Raw genomic sequence first — 21,489 nt, 5'->3', positions numbered from 1 at the left:
AGATTTTCTTGGTTATCATCTCCTATTCTCCTCTCCTCTAATAGCAGGCTTGGAGATTTGAGGAGCATCGTCATAGCCCTGTTGTGTGGATCACCGCTAGAGCGGATGACGCTTAACCTCCTTCACCGTCTCCTACAGATCTGTGGGATTCAGGGATATACGATCTCCCTAGGTAACATAATTATCTCACGCGTGGTTTTAAGTTTCGCAAATTTTGCGCATCAATCTTCGCACGACGACGAACACCTTTTTTGAAAAATTTGAGATTTTTGTTTTCTGTTCTTCCGTTGTGCATGTGATGTCGCCCCTAGATTTTCCTACATGTGCTAGGAGGCAAAGGTCAGGATCCAAATAATGTCATATCAATTTTAACAAAGTAAATAGATTTCGAGAGCTACTAGATGATGGATTGCCCTATAGTTGTGATTTGTCTAGGTGTGACTCAAGAGCGAATCGATGAAAGTCAATTGCTAAATGAGCAAATACAATCAAAGGCGACAGAGGCCCGATGATGTACTAAGAAAGGCCACTCCTTGAGAGAGCGCAGTTCGAGTTCATCTCATAAAGATTAGAATATAATAAAAATATCACTAAGAGGTGACATAATATAATTGATCATGGTGGAATAGTTCGAAATAATGTGACACACACGAGAGAAGTCCTACGAGGAACTTGATCACACGGAGATATGTTCGGGAGCTACTAAGAGCTCTATTTCAAAGAATAACATGATGACAAAAAGAATTATGGATTTAAAAAATGAATATCATGATATCGTAAAGACAGATTTTCTATACATGGATCAAATTTTATATCAGATGAAAGCATTTAATCATCAATGTCTATGTATCACCGAGAAAAAATTTCGAGTGTAAATAATAATAAATCATACGAGGGGTTTAATTATAGAAAGAGATATAATCAGAATGGCTAGAGGAATAAAAAACCAATTTAAGTCCATAATACTGTGACCCCGAGAAGCATAGCGATAAAGGAATATTTCCTCATCTTGTTTTTCATCCCTTTTAAGCACGTAGATGATGATGCCTGGTATGACTTAGAGTATGATTATTCGAGACGAGACACGTAGAATATATCTTGAAATATACTTTCTTGGCAAGGTTTGTAATTTCGGCAGCCGTTGGTGCATGGCCGGAGCTGTATAAATCTGTCAAGTTCCAATGTACGTACCGATAAACAGCAGTATGTTGAAATGTACTGTACTACTATCAGGGGAGGAAGAAGAACATCAACAAATAAAAAAAAAAGGGCAACAGCAAGAAGAAGAGGCGAAGGAGGAAAAGATGTGGGAGAAGACGTACCCGAACTGGCGACAGGGACACTGGCAACAACGGGCGGGAAGCGCGGGAGAGGCGACGTGTCTGGTGTCGCTCAAACCAAAAGCCCTAGCGCAGGAGAAATAGTTGTTAAAAGAACAAATGTTACGTTATTTATATAATTGTACTGACCCGGATTTTATATAAAAGAACAAAAATATGCACTTGTCACCACTCACCACCCTGACATGAGCCAGCCACTTCATCCAATCCTTTCCATCATCTTCCGGAGAAGGGATCGAATTATCGAAAATGATGTCAACTGCCGATGCTGATATAATCTCCATACAGATATAATTATGGGGGGCGCTTCGTATCCACAGTAAGAAACGGGGAACCGAAGCCTCATAACCACAAAGAGACCGTAACCTGCAAGCATGCCCAGCTTTATAAAGTTCTTCCCCGTCTGTTTGTAGATTGAAGATACCCGGTGGCAACAATCAGATATAGCGGAAGAAAACACGACATTTGTTAACCGTTTTCCAAACCATAAACATGCATAATAAGTACGATGCATTGGCAAGTTTAACCACGTAATATTAAACATATGATGGTTTCAGAGCTTGGCTGTCGCATCAGGGACTTTGCTGCAGCTCCTCAACAATCGATGGGGCAGCCTAATTCCTTTGCAGCGGCACAAAGGTAAGCAAGCGTTAGACCAGTCGCAAGTCTGCTCTGAGCTTCCCATTGTATGCAGTTCTCCATGTCTGCCTGCCAGTGGTAAGATGAATTGCAATTGCGCTGCCCATCCACGTTCAAACAACCGCCGGATATGGTTGTTGGGCTGCTATGCAATATGTCCCGAAGAACTGATGCACTGAGAGCACGAACATGTGCACTTGGATGAGAAAGGCAACGGACGGTTGATGATAAACGGCACTGCAAATGTTGTTCGATGTAACTTGTAAGGCTGCCATAGAATTAGAATTATTTTGCTTATTGCGATAAAGGCGGGCCGAGTCAGAAGCTGCTACCTTAAGCAGATTTGCGAGGCCATCTGCAACTGCAAGACCTGTTTCTCCCCAGTGTATCACAAGTTGAACTGCTTTAGCTGTCACTTCTAGAAGCTGCTCATCATTGAATAGGTAGAACAAAAGTATAAACCAGGTCTAATGTTAGTTCAAGATTTTGTTCAACAGAAAAGACACACAAGAGGGACTTCAGGAGAACAAACTGAATAAGAAAAGAAAACAACTACGGTGATTCCAAGCTAATTATTCTGAAGCATTAACAACAATCCAGCAGTTTAAGCAATAGATTGGGACTTTAATACTGAGATTATACTTATAGTTTGCTTCTGAAATTACCTCCAATTGTGGCAGAGTGCATACTTCTCCATCGACAAGCAATCCATCTGTGGCACGGAGTAAAAGATCTGAGGCACTTGCCAGGATTATCAGTGCTTCTGGGCATTCATGGTTTCTCATAAGTTCCACAATCAATTTAACTATTCGATGGTTGATTTTCCACATTCTCTGCCCTTGCTCATCATCCCTTGCAATCCATGGCTGCAAATCCTTTTCTGCCTGCCCAAAGAACACATTTCTCCAAAAGTGACTGAAAAAACGGGAGCATTTGAACAATAGCTGAAATAATTTAAAACATAAGTAACTTATGTACTGAAATAGTTTAAAACTAAATAATTTCTGGACCTGTAGAACGATAGCTGTTGAAGCTTTTGTTGGTGATGCTGGAACGACATTGCAAATTGCATCTACAACCTAGCATAAGGGTAAAATTGGTTAGTCTGTCTAATCTTCTCGATGACGGAAACAACTGGATTCTAGTATGAGTGAGAAGGGTTAGTCAATAAATCACTTCATAATAGATGATTCATATCTATGTGATGGTGCAATCAAACAGCTCCCTGCTTCCTGCCTTAAAAAAGTTACACATTGTAGGCAATTCTAGCAGGTAACGACAATGTGCGATACATGGTAACAAAAACTCTGCAAGCTCAGCTTAAAGCGAATGGCAACTCACATGACAGTTAAAATGGGAAAGCATATCTATCTAACGGCATTTATGAGGAATCATAGTGACAAAGTTTTGGAAGAATTAGAAGCTACATCTATATTAATAGATCATATTAATATAGTATAACACGCATGTGAACATAAACAGATTAAAATATATGAAATTGTTCCTCATGGAATAGTTTATAGCACATCTAAATTACAATAGACATAAGAAACTTTATGACAGATCTAATAAATGTAATTAAAATAGCAATAACTGAGGATAAAAAATAAAAAAAACTTGGTGCATACCTGTCTCCAACCCTGATGAGCAGATGTGCTTTCTGCACTCATTTTTGTTTCCGGGGCTGCAATTAGTTTATGCCACAACAATGAAACAACAGAGAAACATAATTCCTGTTTCTCTGCAAGAACAGATCTCAGTAGAGTTTGTGCGCCACAATTGTAACCGACATACCAGTCTGTCATTAAAAAATTTGCCAAATCTGAAGCATCAACCGGCAAACTTGAAAAACTTTTCCCTGATGTCTCTATACTAGTGTCAGTGGATAAAATTCCTTTGCCAGCCTTTACAAATGTTCCTGATGAACTACAGTTAGAATCTGAGCATGGGATATCCTCTGGTAAAAAGGCGCTGCTGCCCGTAGAAACTGATACTCTACCACTTGAACATGTTGGATCATCCTTCCGCACTTGTGCATGTACTAGTTGTGCTTCGAGAGGTTCGGCCTTATGAACTATTGAGGCAACAATTTTGCCATGTTTGTCAATAAGATTATAAAGTGAAGATGCCCTAGTGGAAATCTCTACATCCCACTTGCAGCGCATCATAATGGAGAGAGCATTCATGCAAGCCTTTGATCTTCCAAATAACTCAGAAACATGTGCAGCAACCATAGCAGCAGCTACTATCTCATTCGAACCGTAGCTCCATGACGTACCAATAGAAGATGGCTTCAGTGAGAATAGGGCTTCCAAAATTCCAAGAATTCTACGAGTGTGACAGACAGCAGACCTTATAGTACTATGTAACTCATAAGCAATTCCATTAGTTTTTGCAGCCTTGATGCTTTTTGCAGATTTCTTGGAATCTGAATGTATACCATTTTTTGAAATTATAGGAAACAACTGAAGCTCACAAGCCAATGCACATACAGCTGCCAGAACATAGGAATCAAATGTTGAGACAGGTCCTTGTTTCTTCCGAATTTTGTTTATATTAGCAGCTCTTCCATTGACAACTTGTGGCTCCTCAGTGAATTCATCTGCAGAATAACTACCATAGTCTGTTGACCTTTTACTCCCATTTGGTAAAGCTTCATGACTAACACAAACAGTTAGCACAACAAATAATAAACGGGATGCAAGGTCCATTGTTGCACAAGATTCCAGAAATAGAGAATGAATCATTGTATGAAGCTCTGCAATAGCAAAGTTCTTAGTTGCAGACCACATGCTTCCATGAAGTCTTGATTTACGTTTTTGCTTAGTAGAGCTTTCTGAAGGAAAGGTTCTTCTGAGTATAGCTTCAACAGTAGCGACAAATAACCTTATGAGGCATGCTTCAGATGGGCTTCCTCGTGGGAGATACTCCAAGACTTTTAATAGCGGTAGATACAAATTCCAAGATAATGGAGGAGGTTGCAATGGAGCTGCAACTACTATTTCAGGCAAGTCAACAGCGGAGGAACTCAGAGAAAGCAAACCATATGCAGCTTCCCATATGGTACACATTCTCCATTCAACATCAGGACCATGGGCACACAACATTGACGCAATCCCCTGAGCTGTTGCTTCAATAGAAGCTTCTGATGCAGGAACTTCAAGCTAGTCAAAATTTATCATCAGCAACAACATACATTAGCTACAGAAAGACAACTTAAGGGAGCAAATTAAAATTACAAATTTCAAACCAGACAGCTCACATAATAATATCATAAACATGCAAAGCCACAAAAAATAAAGTAAATTTTGAACACACTGAAAAGGTGAATCATGTCTATTAATGTGATTAAAAAATATCTTGAATTACCTGTTTCTTATATGATGATATAAAACCACCCAGGGGTTCATGATGGACTTCAACTCCTTCAGCATGCCTTAAAGGCGGAAAAAGCAGTGTAGGTTGTGAGAGTATGCGGAAGAGTAAAGCAGCTGCAGCATCTGCAGCAACACCAGCTCTCATGGACATCGCAATGCCAATAGCACGCAGGAAATGCAAATGCATCCAATTTCTTGGAAGCTGCAAGTAGAAAACAAAAGAAGTCAGCAAGAACATGCAGAGCAAAAGTATTACTATTAACTACTTTAATCAGCAAATTCGGAGATGTCAAATGAAGGCAAAATATACTATAAAAGAAGCTTGCATAACTACAAATTTTGTCAACAAATTAGATTGATTTTTTTTTTGGCAGTGTATCATGAAACCAGATTAACCAATAATAGGTCTTCCTCTAGCTCTCCTTGCACTGCTAGGTGAATTACACCACCTTCCTTAACTGTAACGGGTCATGTATTTTAATTTTTAAAAATTATTTCGTATATATTTTCATCCCTCATTTTAGATCATATATGGTGCAAGCTGAAGTTGTGATAAGAGTCAAATTAGCTAGCTAGGGTCTTATTTGAGTCTAGGTGAAGCTATCTTAAGTCATGGTCAATTTGTATATTTGTAGTAATTGTCATTTTATCATTACAAAAAGAAAATCCTATTTTGATTACTTAGATGACTTCATTAGTGCTCATTATAGCTAGTGTAACTTGTTCATCGATGTTGAAACTGGCTGAAAAATTCATCCTTTAGAACAGTCCTTTTAGGAGAACTGAAACTTCTCATGGGCACATGTCACTGTCATTGGACCTGTGTATGTTTGTCCTCGCCCAGAGAATATGCTGATCTTCTCTGTACAAGACCAAATTTGTTTGATATCCTTGAAGTGGATTCCACTCTTTGGAGCATTCTAGTTACTCTGCCACAAATTTAGAGAACTACTTTCCCTCTCTGCATGACTGCAGTGTCGCAATTTTAGGAACTTAATACTGTTATGTATAGGCTTTTTCCCTCCATTTGAGATAATTCATCCTAATATTTTCCTAACTTTGTATAAGGTTTCTCTAGACATTTTGCAAGACAGCTTGGAATGCTCATGCCCTCTTAAAATAGGATGTCAGTGTAGCTAGCATCTACAATTTAATTCTCTGGGTGAGCTTTTAGTTAGGCAGAGATGGTTGACATGTCTTGAATTGTTTGTTTTGCGCTCATTTAAGAAAATAATGATATTCGTTTAGAATGTCACTCAGCTTACAAATTTTGAAGAAATGGAGGATATTCCAAAGTCTCAACTACCCCTGTGGGTCAGTCTACTAGTAGCAGCCTGGCAAAAAACAGGGTGGGCTCCAAGATAGGTTAGGATGCACCACAAATCTAAGCCAATGGTTTCCTTTATTGCATTTTATGGTTCAACTTCGAAACAGTGAGATGCCCACTTACCTCCAAACTATGAAGAACCCTGCATTAATGATCAAGAACAATTCCAATCAAAGTGATCTTGCAGTAAAAGTTCTAAATGACGATACCAGGGGTACCATATTATGTATGGGTACTAATGGTATTGATATACCATGGTACCTGAAACCAGGCTTACAATCAAATGCTGGGCATACCTCTAATTGTTTCTTCCATGCCAGTGAAATGGAGATGCCATAATCTTTTTATCGGTGGTATATTTGCCTCCTCGATCTGGCACTTCATAATTTTGCCTTAAATTTCTCTATAGTCAAAAAGTACAAGGGAAGGATAGATTATGTACGAAATCAATTTCGTACTGTCCCAGCTCATAGAGAAGTTGGGATGGACTTTGTGCACCATTTTTTAAAGTTAATAGAAAGAAAAGATGCCAAGATCTTTAACCTGAAAAGTTTTGCCTCCTTCATCCTCAATTCTGCTCTGATCTTTTTCAAAATGTTGAGCCGGTGGTTAGGTAGACTAAACTAAGCCATACTTTCATGTTCCCTAGTCTTCTTTCCTTTCCTTACCCCCTCTTTCTTGTTTTCCTTTGTTTTTTTTCGTTTCTAATTTCTTTACCCCTCTAAGACCCTCTTATGACCTTTATTTTATCAGTTTTATGTAAAGAGATCGTTAAAAGAGATTGGAAAATATAATTTTTTTCTCGTGCCAGGTTGAAATAGGATTGATTTTAGCTGTTCTATCCAAAAATGAGAATAAATGACATCAGAACATTTAGCAGTTCTTACTTCCATTTAGTTTGACTTGGCAAAATTTATAGCTTATCATGACATATCAGATTGAGCAACTTCATGACTAGTGGAGCTTACTCCATCCTTGTAACTAATCCAACATTCCTCTTTAAGACCAGACCTAAGGATTGTCATGTCCATCAGCATAGGACTGCATGTACAGCTGTGCCAGGCATGCAAATCGATGGCCATGCCAAGTTGTCCTATAACGGCTATTGTATACATGGGGTGCTAACATGATTGCCAAGAAGATATTGACATTGTGATTTGCTATTAAAAGAAAATTTGTTGTGCTTTGCCATTAAAAGAAAAATTGTTGACTATACCAAAAACCAAATAAAGATGCAAATAGTTGAAATAGACTAGGATGTAAAGAAAATAAGAAGCTGGAAAAGTATAATTAGCATAAAATGGTGATAATGAAATGCCAAGGTAGCTTAAAGTTTCAAAGCTATAAAACACATTTTTCAAATTTGAGGATGCTACAATAAGTGCTTAACATATGCAGCAACTACAACTATGTACGGGGCAAAGTCAAGGGAAATGCATAAAATTTTACACTCAACAATTTGGTATCAAATTGCAAAATTAAAAAAAATCACAATCTTCCTATGAGCAACTAAAAGAACTATGCACTAGCTTAAGAATTTTAAATGCTTCCACTGTTTACTGCCAAAGGGTACTCTAGTTAGCAATGACCTGAATTTGAAAATGTACCAACATTCAGGAACATATTCTTACTGCCATATGTTTTGCCGTACACCATCACACATGCTACTAGAATTCATTTGCATTATATCATGCTATGTCGCTTACAAGTGAAATGGAAAGCTATTAAGCCACATGTTCAGTTAATTTATGCAAACAAGTTAAAATCTAAAATTTCAGAACCTGAGTGGTATAAGGTAGCTTCAATCCACTATACTGAAAATTCCATAATGACAGAAGTGCAACATCCATGATTTGAAGTGAAAAATATTGCCAAACAAAGTCATGGATTAGCAGGGGACTTGAAGGAACCAAAAGAACAATAGAACAGCAAAATATCTCATTCAAGAAAGTTTGATTTTTATAACTATGCATACCCTCATGCCAGATGCATAATCCTCGGCTGCTCTAAGGAGTTCGACTAACTGTACAGCAGCATCAAGCGCATCTGGAGCCCATGATGGAGGTGCTTCAAGAAGTCCAAGAAGTAGCCGCTGTGTTGCACTTGGTGTAGCAATTGCATAGTACCTGACCAAATGAAATGCATATGCAAGCAGTATATCCAAGTATTGAAATGTCAAAGTTGGTAAATGATATAGATATCCACCTATGAAACAAACGAGCATAAGGTTCAAGAGGAGGCAGTCCAGCAACAAGATGCTCATCCAAGGGGGTCGTAGGAGGAGGGAGTAAAAGTGCAGGCACAGCTGCTGCTGTCAAATTTGCAGTTTCATAATGAGCTACTTCCTCATCACAAACACTCAATATAACTCCGGCTCCATTGGCAACAGCCCATCGAGGAGTTGATGGCATAAGTAGAGGATGTTTTCCAGATCCATGACTACAAGCTACAAATGTAAAAATGGTTACTGGTTATTGGTAAGTCTGCCCATGCAAAAGATAGTTAAGAAAAAAGGAAAATGAAGTTCGTGGAATTAAGAAAAAGAAATATGAAGTTCCTGGAGTCATGAAAAAGAAAAATAAGATTCATGGACTTACCTACTGAAAAGTGGAAGGAAATGGCTTCTACAATAGCATAGTAGAAACATGAAATAACTGTAAGCTCTAAATTTCTAAACATGTTTCATACAAAATATATTTTATGTGAAAGAAGTTAATCAATCTTTGATTTAAGAAATTGAATCTCCAAGAATACTTAGAAGAAAGAAAAATATGCTTCTAGCATAATTAAGGCAACCATCACATAGGAAATGGAAAAACAAGTGCACTGGAATCATGGAATCATGATTTGCAATAACCATGTCGAGCATATGAATAAGTATTAGCCATTAATTTTGTAGTAAAAAATCCACAAGGAATTGGATGAAACTTGAAGAGAAAAAAAACAACAACATGACATATGTTTTTCCTTTCAGAACTAACTTGGAGCTTTATAATCTGCATATTGCAAAGGTCGAATTGCGTCATCACGTAATTATTAAGAATGAAAAACTGCTTATCAGAGAAATTGCGAGGCAATCAGTGTTTGAAAATACCGGTCAGATACTGATACCAATTTTGGCATGGCTGGCTTTGACCGATACAGTACCAACATTGGAGCCATATCAAGTGTCAATACGGGTCAATGTCTGTCATTACCAATCAGACATCCTTCCCCTTTTTATGTATTGAAGAATCATTTCCACTCTTTTTTATATTTTGTGACCTTTTATTAAAAAGTATAATTAAACTTTTTAAAACACTAGAAATTATCCTACAAGAAAGCTTCAATCAGAGGCATATATTCATATTATAATCATAGCTGAAAATGCAAATGTACCTTTCTTATTGGCCTACTCATAATAGCAAGATGACGGGTCATACTTGGTGAAGAGCTGCCTATGGCTGATGGTCAATATTTACGTGTTCAAAACATATGAACAATATTGTTCTCAGAGCATTTGTTGGTGGTAGACATCATAGTACATGGTAAAATAGCAATATCTATGGCATATTACAACATTATATGATGTTCCACCTGGTAAAAGTGCAATCTTATAGTACAGACCACCCGAATATATTACTATTAATCAAGGACGATCTCAAGAGCACTCAACAAGTTTGGCCAACTCCTATCCAAAGGCCTCTTGAAGCCTCAAAGCCCTATTTGGGCATGCAAAGTCCATATCACGGCAACCCACTCACCTCGGTCCCAATACTAGTAGGACTAGGATTAGGGAAGCCCTCACCCAAATGAGAGCAATCACAAGGAGAGGGTGGCACCAACTGCTAATGGGAGTAAGAATTCCCCTAAACAAATCCTAACAGCATTAGGACTTTCCAAGTCCTAAATGTATCAGGACTATTCAAGTCATAAAGGCATCAGGACTCTCCAAGTCCTAACCTAGCTAGGACTTCACCCATACCTTAAACTATAAAAGGAGGAGTGATCCATCTAAAGCATCCCCAAAGCATCAAAGTCGTGCCCCCTCTTGAGAAGTCAGTCGGCCCTAGGCTGAGAAGAGAGGAGCGGTTTGCAAGTTCAGCAACCCTTCTTCCTGCCTGTCATCATTTTACTACAAAGATCTTTTCCAACTTGCTGCCAACCTTAATAGCTTCAAAAGAAGCCTTTGGTAGGAGCAAGAAGAAGAAGAACCAAAAGACAGCCAAGAAATCTACAATCGGCCTTAGTTCTAGCTTGTGTCGAGAGCCAAAAAATGAGGAGTTCAAAAAAGGTTTTGCCCTCCAGCCACAGCCACTTCTTCCTCAAGTTCCAGTAGTCAAAACACTACATTAAAGCTTCGTCCAGCTATTGTAAGAAGCCGCCAAAGCCTACTGCCTACTATCCAAACCTCAGAGGAAAGTTTCAACAACAAGAAAGGAGGAGATCGAAAACCAACGGCGATACACAATCTGCCGAGAGCACCCAGGTGCTGTCTAAAGACAACTAGAGCCCTACACACCTATTAGTCGCATGACACACTTTAATTTTATTGCTTTCAACCTTATAGTTAGCACTTTAGCTTTACAAGCAATAGAGTTATTTTCTTTTAGTTTTACGCTTGATCTTCCTGTGATAGTTCTCTCCTCCGCCAAAACTTCTATCCGAAATGTGGTATTGAGTCGATAGATTATCGAACCTGATCCCTATACAGATCAAGTATGCTCTTAAAAGCAATATGATCCCTCTAATTCAACAAATGGAGAACAAAAGGTCATCCTTTAACATTGAAATCCATGTTGGTAGGAAGGAAGCGACCTTAGGATATCCTATCAAACAAGCTCAGCCAGGTTCTCCCTTATTTGCCAAAGTCATCAAATACTTTCCCCATGCCTTTTCCCTCTTGGAGGCATAAGTAAAGCTCTACACCATCTATATGCCATCTCTTTGGGTCACCAAAATAGTTACCAAATTAATGATGAAAATTAGTCTAAAAATAACTAGAAAATAGAAATGTGTTCTTTGTCCAATTTTCTATTAATTTTAAAAGTCTTTCTCAGGTTAAAAAAATTACGAAAACCTTCCAAAATCATCTCCATTTTGTCATGCTCTAAATCAGAGTCAACATTAGCTGTTCAGAGCTTTACAATGCTTGGATAGGCCCAACAGGGCCGACTTAGCTTTAACAAGGCTTGGCCAAGTTGGTTTTAGGATGAATTGCATGAAAACCTAAGTGCCTCCCACATCTATAGTGGTAAATCCTGGTGATCAAGTAGATTTATATATAAAAAATTACCCAAAAAGTCCCACAGTGTATACATATTGGAGTTCATTATGAAATGAACCCTCACATGAGTGATCAAAGGTAGTCAAGTGAGCATGGAATCTTAATTTCTCTATGCTAAAAAAAGAAATCAATATCATGATGCACTGCCAACGACAGAAAAGTTATTCAGAAGTAAATTACCTGTAAGATATGACGGTATATGGGGCACATCACATCCATTGCAGGTGAATCAATGTCTCAAGCAAGGTTCATAATTTCATATACTGGTTCTATACTGGTCAGGTCTCAGACTGATATCTTAACGGTATAAAAAGTGCTGGGACATATAAACTGAGTTTTAGAAAAAAGACTGAAAAAAGATTAAAAAACAAAAAAAAAAGAACTGTCTGGTATAGGACCTATACTGTCCTATATTGGGCGGTACAAGCCTTGAATCAGTATACCATCCAGTTTACCATAGTCCACGTACCGGTAAGCTGTTGGACCAGTAAATATCACCAGTATCAAACAGTATTACAAACCTTGGTCTCGAGCACCTCAAATCACATCCACATGGTTTTAAGCATTGGATGTAATGATCTTAAAAATAACAATTCTAACCTCTCATTCATTAAAGTATTAAGCTATAAATGATTAAATGTTTACTGTGCCAAATTGAATCGAAGATAACATTAAGTAATCTGAGAGAAATAGATAAGATAAGAAAATGAATGCAAAAACGCAATTGAAGCCAATATCTTATCAAAATGAATCATGTATGTAAAACTTTACAAACCAGTTGTTGGAGGTTTTAGTTCTCCGCCAGCTGCATATTTGCCCATGACCCCACCACACCTAAATAAAAACTATATGGTTTAATAATCTCAATGAGTATTATCATAATTAAATAGATCATGAAAATGCCCTTCCAGTAACATATACAAATTAGAACTTACAAGTAATTGTTATTGGTGATGCTATCTGAGTAGTTAGGACGATGCATATATTTGTCAACACAGCATAAAAAAGAAATGAGATACGAAAGCCTAAATAAAATTTCATTCTTTAAACCATTGAACAGACACAAATCATGTTATATTACAATAATTTTCTTTATTAAAATGAGAATTTGCTATTGTAGGCAGCCTACAATTGTCCCATACAGCAATGCCATATCCTAAGTCCATTAGTTGGATGATTCACAGCAACTATTGTGCAGGAGTGGAGAAATTATTTGAATCATGAGATCAAAAGACTAGAAAATCTAAGACAATTTTGACCCAAACTAATTCAATTTGCAAAAGAAAAAAAAAGACCTATATTATATGTTAGGTGGCAAATAAATGGAGAACTTAAATGAAAGTATAATAATAGCAAAGACATCTATTTTACATTGATAAGATCATTAAAACTTGCAAGGAAAATAAGCAGTACATAATACATAAAATCAAACCCCATAGATGATAACAGAAGCTATATTGCACTGAAATGAGCAATGTTTATAAATATACATGTATGAGATACAAAGTAGTGAATTTTCCAAAGTTCTACACATGTATTCGAAAACAAATTCAGATGGTCTGCAATGACAACAAGAAATATAAACAAGTACCATGAAATATTTGTTCATATAACATGCTAAATATACCAGTGAAGCTACGAAAGGGCACAGGTAGCCCAAAATTGTTCAACTACTATTCTAGATCAGGTTGACCTTGGGTCACATTTGCATTGAATGAATCAACAAACACAATCTCAATTATTATGTTCATTAGTTAATATATATCATTGAACAAGAATATATATAGAACATATTTAATTGGCCCTTAGACTCTAGGCAAGAATATTACTAGTGGACACTACAGTCCATATGATGATATAATACTGGTCAAAATTATATATGCATGCCATCAGGAACCACAAACTCCAATAAGTTGCTCAGAAAAGTTATTCACAAACAGCATTGTCATTGTATCACTAGGAAGTTATCATACTTATATCTGATCATGGGAACATATTCACAACTGAATTTGTGCACCTAGCACGTAGCAACTTTGGTCATGCAGTGCAAAATTTGCCCATTTGAGGCTTTCGTTGTGGCAATGGAAGATCCACAAAATCACTTGTTAAGTTCATCACTATGACTTCACTACTAACTCATCGGGCTACTCTATCTGCATTTAGGCACTGTTTACAAAAATCTATGCACTTAGCATTTCTTACAGCCTATACATATTACCATGCTCGGCACCAGAATATCAGTTTCATAGTCATTCCCTTGCACTGGTAATGTGTTGGCATCTACATGCCAGCTGGCTTGGGTGACATGGGATGTGTGCAACAGTCACAACCATGCACTCTGTCATGCCCCCATATGATTTTATACTGGCACAACAGGCCAGCGGGGTAAGGGGTAAGTCACATGCTATCCTTGATTTTCACATGCTTCCTTTCATCCATAATCTATATTTAGAAGAGGTCTACCCAGATACTAAACCCAAAGCCCTAGAAGTCTAGAACCATTAATAGATATACATTTGTCATGTACATTGAATGCTTCTTTCCAAACCAAACTGAAGAACTGTCACTTGAGACGACAATGTGCCAGAAATAAAGTCCATGCTTCATGCAGAAGTAACAAGATAAATAAAATAAGAGAAATTCTATGCTTTGCAGGATTTCTGAAGCACATGATCTACATATCAAGTGAAGAATCCAATTTAGGACTTGGAGTAAATTTGACGTTCACTAAATCTGCAGTTCTAACAGCTAATTTTAGAATGAACAAACTTTATGGAAAAAAGGAAAGTTTGTTATGTACCATCTAAAATAATCACTTCTAATGCCCAATGGTGAAGCAAGCAATATGTCTGTAATCCAAGGAGATAATGGTCGTAGTGGTTTCCTATCATGTTCCTGTAGAATTGGATTGTTAGCTTCTTGCTTCTCAGACTTGCTTGTCGTTGCATGGTTACAACTATTGCTCCTCTCAGTTCCAGTATTATGACACTCAGCCTTGAAAATTGGCCGATTGTAGTGGGTCAATATGCGTAAAATTTCACCACATGCCAAAGCCCATTGCTCAGAACACTGTTTCTGCAGTCATCAATTGTCCAAACATATTAATTGCTAAAAATTGTGAACTGGATAAAGGAGTTTATGATTTAAAATTAGTGGTACAGTATGAAGTTAAAATAAGTGTCAATATGTAAAACATCTGACAGTTCAGACAGACCTACACTTTTTCTTTTTCAAAGTCCCATACCTCTGAATTTTGGCTGACTAAGGATATGAAAGAACTAAATGGCGGGTTGTTTCTATTATACACCAATGTCCCATCAATTATTAGTGACAGAATAGGATGGACAATTGCATGGCCATGCTCCGGATGATGTAGAATAAATAGAGCTGTAAATTAAGAAGAAACAACAGTCAACAACTTCATTATGCTATTTTACAACTTAAAACTGGCAGCAGTGCATTTCCAATACCCAGAACTTCATCCAGAAGGCGCTTTTCTTTAGAGGGATAATGACTTTGGATTAGCTGCAGAAACAAATCCAAGAAACAAGAGTAAGTTTTTTAAGCATTTATGCCAAGTGCTAAGGAGACCTATGAATACTATAGTTGGGAAAGGCAAAAGAATTATTTTATTATTAGTAGTACAAGAAGATATAGAGGCCTAAAAATACATAACTAGAAACTATAAATAAATATTCAAATACTTTTAATTTAACTAAGGAGATGAATTTTTATATAGATACACATGGGGACCCCAAATAGTTGGAACATTACGGCTTTGTTGTTGTTGTACTATGTTCATGCAAAAATATAGCCAAATTAAAGCTAATCCAAATTGACAACAAGATAGTAACCTTTGGCTTCGAAAAATGGATCCCTAAAACATGATACACAGATTATATGTTCATACCTGAGCTATATCTTCTGGGAATTCCTCTGAGGTGAATTGGCTGAAGTATTCAACATAGGCCAAAACTTGTACCTTAAGGAAAAGTGAAAAGCATGTTACATTTTGATAGACATCAAGATAAGTTGAAGCATGAAACTGATAAATTAGTTGGTCTATAACAAGTGCTCCAATATAGTAATATCTGCTTAAAAAAAGATTCTGATGCCACCAGATTGCTTAGTTTTGGAATGTACTATGACCTAACTTAGGACTAACAATTGGCTCACGCTTACGATGAACAGCTGATATTTAGGTAGCATCCAAGCTCGTGTGATTGGTGCAATCCTAATTATGCTAATTTGCATATTAGAATTCAAGTCCATAGCCATTTTCTGGAAAAACATTTAAGAGAGTTTAGCTCACTCACACTCAAAAATTGCACATGGATAAGCTCACCAAGACTCAGGAAGTTCTTAAACATGTTTAAAGCCCCATTTTCTGGGGTAAGCTCAAAATAACCAGGGTCAAACAAGTGTAGTTCTTAAAGGAATCTGTCAGTTTCAGCTATATGAGTCCCCTAGACAAATTATTGCTTAGGATTCAATGTTTCATGTTTTATTTGCACCAATTGATATGGCATTAGAGTGCTAGTGCAGTATGAGTTCAATAGAAGTACCAGTATCAAGATTTGGATTCTTCCTTGTTCATGATAATTTCAAGCAGCTTCTGCCAACCATGCGCAGAACTCTAGTGCAATCTGTAAGGCCATCTCCACCCTACTGGCATATTGACATACAGCTGCTCTTACATTGATGTCTCCATCTTTAATGAATCTAGACCTTTTCCTTTTCTCATATCCACAACAATGTGCATGAACTTCCTTCCCACCTGATCTTCCATGTAGCTGGTGCCCATGGATGTACGCACCTTCATAATCATTGAACTTGAGGACAATATCAGAACTACGAGAACAGAATCTTTATCAATTGCAAAGCTCATCTTGTTTCAAACTTGAACCCACTTGTGAGCTCCAAATTACCATTTACCCTCTTCCACCACCTTATTAATCAATCCAACACATCATCCATCATCAGCAACCTCAAATTAGCAGTTCGTTTTTCTTGGACCGTTAGGTACAAATGACAAAATATAGAGATAGGAGATAGTTGATGGTGGAAAGAGGTGGATGTGGATACCCTCTTAGATCAACAAATTAAAAGTAATAGAACACTAAAAGTTTAAGCTATATAAATACATACATACATACATACATCTGTATATATATATGTATATATATATATATGTATATATATGTATATGTATATATATATATATGTATATGTATGTATATGTATATATATATATATATATATGTATATGTATATGTATATATATGTATATATATATATATATATGTATGTATATGTGTGTATATATGTGTGTGTGTATATATATATACACATATATATATACATTATTTTACCCTTCCCCAATAAATTATTATCATGATCATCATACTTACCTGAACTTTAGAACTACAAATTAATATGTCCAACAAAGATATGTTGCCATAACATATTTCATATAAGTTGATACAGTTGAGATTAAGAGATAATAGTGAACCCCAGATAGACAACTATTAAAAACAATGAACGTCAAGCACAAGGAAACTGGACTTGCTCTCATTATCCAAACCTGTAATTTATATGGGCATCTATGAGCATTTATCATTTTCCAAATGAAAATGATCATCATTATTCATTTTCACAACATTCGCCAACTTTTAACTGCCTTCCCTACTTATATCTGAGTGACATAATCTGCAAGTCCCTCGTATGACAAGATTCATTAGTCAGGCAATCCCATCTCCTTAAAAGGATTTAATTTAAAGCATATTTTTATTAATTCTTCATCATTCACTAGTTAAGCTGATACTCCCTTTAGAGAATTATGTTAACAAAACTCTCTCTCATTGTTAAGGAAAATATTGAACAGTGTTTATGCTTACATATGTGAACTATCAATATGAAGGGCAGACTTATTTTCTTCTCTTTTGTTTTTGGAGTAACTGTTGGTGCAACAACTGTCATTTTATTTGAGATGTTCAGAATATGCAAGTCTTTATCTCAATAAAATGTTTAAGATAATTTACATAGCCTAAAATGTACAAAATTAACCACCATGAAATGGTATTTATTTATCAAACCATATCAATTATAGGAAAATTGTAGTAACAAAATGTTGACATAATTTTCATAATCTAAATTGTAAACAGTCAACCGAGTTGTTTATTTATCAAACCATATTGAATATGTGAACAATGCAGTAATTATATGATCCCAGAAAAATTATTAAGAGCTACATAGAAACATGAATGAAATCAGTTGGTGATAAATAAACAACAAGTCAAGCGCCAGCAAGAAGGAAGAATTTCGTTCCCTACCTGCCTTTGCGTCTCATCTTGGGGTGGTGGCCAGAAGAGGGATGAGAACTGGAGCCCGTCAATCCACTTTTCATTTGACACAGCCATTCTAAGCTAAAACCTGCTGTTCTGCTTCCTCCCTCACAAACATCGAACAAACCAAGAACCATAACAAGCGTCGGAGTTTCCTTTCCCCCTACCAAGAAGCAGTTCGCCCGTTACCACCACAGAGACCAAATCATCAACACACTTCCCCATCGCCACCAACGAAACCTAGTCTCCGCATCGGCCGAGTACCCAAAGCCGATGGCGGACTCAACTTAAACAAACAACACACATCACCGAAATCGTCAAATCTTCAAACCCCAGACATGGGATCCAATCCCTCCAACACCCTAATAAACATCATCTCAACCGATTTCAAAGCACATCGACCACTAAATTCCTGCACAAGAAACAACAATAAGAACAAGAAAAGTAAACTTATCCACACAAAAAATTGGACAAATAGACGCAAGAACAAACAAATTCGCTCCTCCTCCTCCGCCCAAGAAAAATTCCAGAAACGAAACACGCACACCAAAAAGAAATAACAAGAAACCCACAAGATTCAAGAAAAGAATTCGAGAAACCGACATCTAATACAACGAAAAATAAGAAGGGGGAAAAAAAGGAAGAATAACCTGAACCTCGACGGCTCCCTCGATCCAAAGCTAGTGTTCCGGGAGCTCCCGCTCTGTCTCGGAGGCGAGGAAACGATGGTAAGGCGTCGCGAGGAGAGGGAGGAAAAGATTTTTCTTAGTGAGCGAGATGGGGTAGTGGGTTTTTATTCTGTATTAAAGTAATATATAAATATCCTTTATCTTACGGGAGATGAGGTCGGGTGGGCGAGGGAGGGGGCAGTAAAAGATTCGTGGGCGATCCCGGCGTGGCCGCTCTGGAGGCCGGGCTTCGCCCTCACGGTCCGACGTGGCATTGATATTTCTCGCTCCCCGGGGTGGGTCCCACCTCCGTGACGATGATGGTGGTAATGCCCGTGCCACGCACGCTTATCCGGACCCACCTAAACGGTGGCGGCACGGCTGTGGGACCCGCGAGGATGAGAAACAAGGGGTCGTGGTGGTGAGAGCGAACAGGTGGACGACGGAGGGACTACCGGCGGCGCGGCTTTACGCAATTGGCCGGTGGTAGTGGGAGGGCTGTAATTTTCCGTCAACAGCAGCGATGGGCGGCGGGCGTCATGAATTCGCCGTCCCTAAACCATCTTTTAATCGACTAGAATTCCTAAAGCTTGCTGCTACGTGTCCACCTTCTCTGCCGTCGGAGTCCCTTCCAAGCGTAAGTAATCCTGCAGTGGTCGAACGCGATCTTCCTGATCGGAGAATTAACGTTAGATTAAACATCGCGTTCGCAACTAAGAAAAAAGATCCCCCGTTTGATGACGGTGTGCGCGACCGGCTGGGACGAGATATTTGTGGAATGGGACGGACGCGAGGCGGTGGGAGAAGAAAGGGAGACGGGAGAGGGATGGATGACGTGGCTCGACCTGGTGCGAGTATTATATCTCGGTCACGAGCTCGTGATCGTGTCATCGGATAGGACGGAGGACGCGTGATCGGATAGGGGGGTTTCGGATGCGTGCAAATGGTATGGCTTTTAGATGAGAGGGCATGATCTATTATTAGTATGGGCGATGTTTCAGGAAAAGCCTCGTGATCTATGAGTTTTCTTGAATTAAGCTCCATTTTCATAATTTCATAACAAATTATCAATTATAAAATAATTTGTATGGGAGTCTGGGTAGTTTCAAATAGCAATTATAAAAGTTCTACATATTTCAAAATAATAGATGACAAAAAAAATCTAATTCTTATCGTTTAAGCTTAAACTTATATATCAATATTTTATGAAAATCTTATAATATTAGGTTCATTTATTATGAAAAAATAATAATAATAAAGAGGGACATTGCTTAGTTATGATGTTTTGGTTCAATAATCAAAGGCACTAATGAATCCATTATATTCATATGATGCTGTTTAGCCCATTTATCGGAGGACATTTTGATCATTTTCCTATTAAAAAAAGAGCCACAAATCTGAAATTATTCCATAAAAAGTCGCCCAATGTCTACATAATAGAGTTTTAGAGTAGCTCAGTGCTTTCCAAAGGTAAAGCATTAGCCAAAGTCAACAAGGTAAAAAGCGCGTTGGTGGCACGTTTCATCCTCCACTGCTGACTTTTGATTCCTTTTTGACGGGGATGCTCAATGTCAACGGGCACTCCGAGTACGATAAATAATTAAGTAGAGAGGAGGTCGGCGACGACTCTTCTTATCTGCGTCGCCGATTGAGGTAATAGCATTGGACATAACCCCACCGGATTAGACCACTGACCACCCACCGGAGTTTTATATGGCCAGTCTTCCTAAGTGGAGTGACGACTCGTCTTGTCTTGCTCCGATGCGAGCAAAAATAGCCCATCAATTTACTTCGAGACCAGACCCACTTCTAGAAGTTTCTGTCGACATCGATTTCGGAACAGAGGAACCCGTGAGCCGAGCTTTTTACATCGATGTTTGGATGTACTCTTTTAACTGGAAAATCGTATCAAACTGGATGCATGTCGTGGGAAAGGTAGTTTGCCAACTCAAGAAAACAACATGGGTCAAATTTGGGGTGTAAGGTTGCCTGTTGGTCTGCCAGGAACCGGCTATGATTCAGCTAATTTAAGTCACGTGCACTTCCATCTCTTGCTGCTGTGCACTCTGTCCTTGGGAGTGTTACCTTTCTGTCTTTGAATCCGGTATTTGATGGTTCAAGATACGGATAGATTCAGATTCGAATCCATTGTCATTTCTAATTAATTATCTTTAACCTCTAAGTCCTTATATTTCAAAAAAATATATTAATATCCTTATAATTACGAAAATAAAAATATCTATATTCACTTACCTATTGATTTTACCAAAAAAAAATGAAAATAAAGGATAAAAAATATTTTGAACTTGATGGTGATGGATGACATTAGCGATGGTGAACGACAATGGCACTAGGGACCGCAGGTGACAATTGTGATGAGAAGAGCGATAACAAGAGGTGAGGGTCGTTCGTCAACTACGTCGATGACGGGTACGATGGCATACTTAACGTTGAATTCTAAGACCCATATTTTTCTACTGTCGTCGGATACATTCATCGAGAGTTTGAAAACCGCTTGCTTTCTAGGG

General features: G+C 37.9%; 1 protein-coding gene across 3 annotated transcripts; it reads right to left on the bottom strand.

Annotated features, from left to right (window-relative positions):
• Positions 1-1,784: 1,784 nt before the first annotated feature.
• On the bottom strand, positions 1,785-19,113 carry LOC135582865 (protein GIGANTEA-like). 3 transcript variants are annotated; one of them, XM_065116699.1, is made up of 15 exons: positions 18,944-19,098; positions 18,282-18,705; positions 15,860-15,931; positions 15,420-15,474; positions 15,194-15,336; positions 14,750-15,024; positions 12,725-12,783; positions 8,889-9,129; positions 8,659-8,809; positions 5,349-5,558; positions 3,608-5,143; positions 2,990-3,058; positions 2,645-2,863; positions 2,312-2,404; positions 1,785-2,216 (listed from the first exon to the last, which is right to left on the bottom strand). In XM_065116699.1, exons 2-15 carry the CDS (start codon positions 18,366-18,368, stop codon positions 1,935-1,937), a joined length of 3,492 nt encoding a protein of 1,163 aa, XP_064972771.1. In that variant the 5' UTR covers positions 18,369-18,705; positions 18,944-19,098; the 3' UTR covers positions 1,785-1,934. The 3 variants fall into 3 exon arrangements, with proteins under 3 accessions (XP_064972771.1, XP_064972770.1, XP_064972769.1); XM_065116698.1 differs by having other exon boundaries at positions 2,645-3,058; positions 18,950-19,113; XM_065116697.1 differs by having other exon boundaries at positions 2,645-3,058.
• Between the last annotated feature and the right edge of the window lie 2,376 nt (positions 19,114-21,489).

This window comes from Musa acuminata, chromosome BXJ2-7 (assembly GCF_036884655.1).
Source record: "Musa acuminata AAA Group cultivar baxijiao chromosome BXJ2-7, Cavendish_Baxijiao_AAA, whole genome shotgun sequence".
In the NCBI taxonomy this organism is placed as follows: Eukaryota; Viridiplantae; Streptophyta; class Magnoliopsida; order Zingiberales; family Musaceae; genus Musa; species Musa acuminata.
Note: the sequence above shows the minus strand (reverse complement) of the source record. Positions and strands in the feature narration are given on the sequence as shown.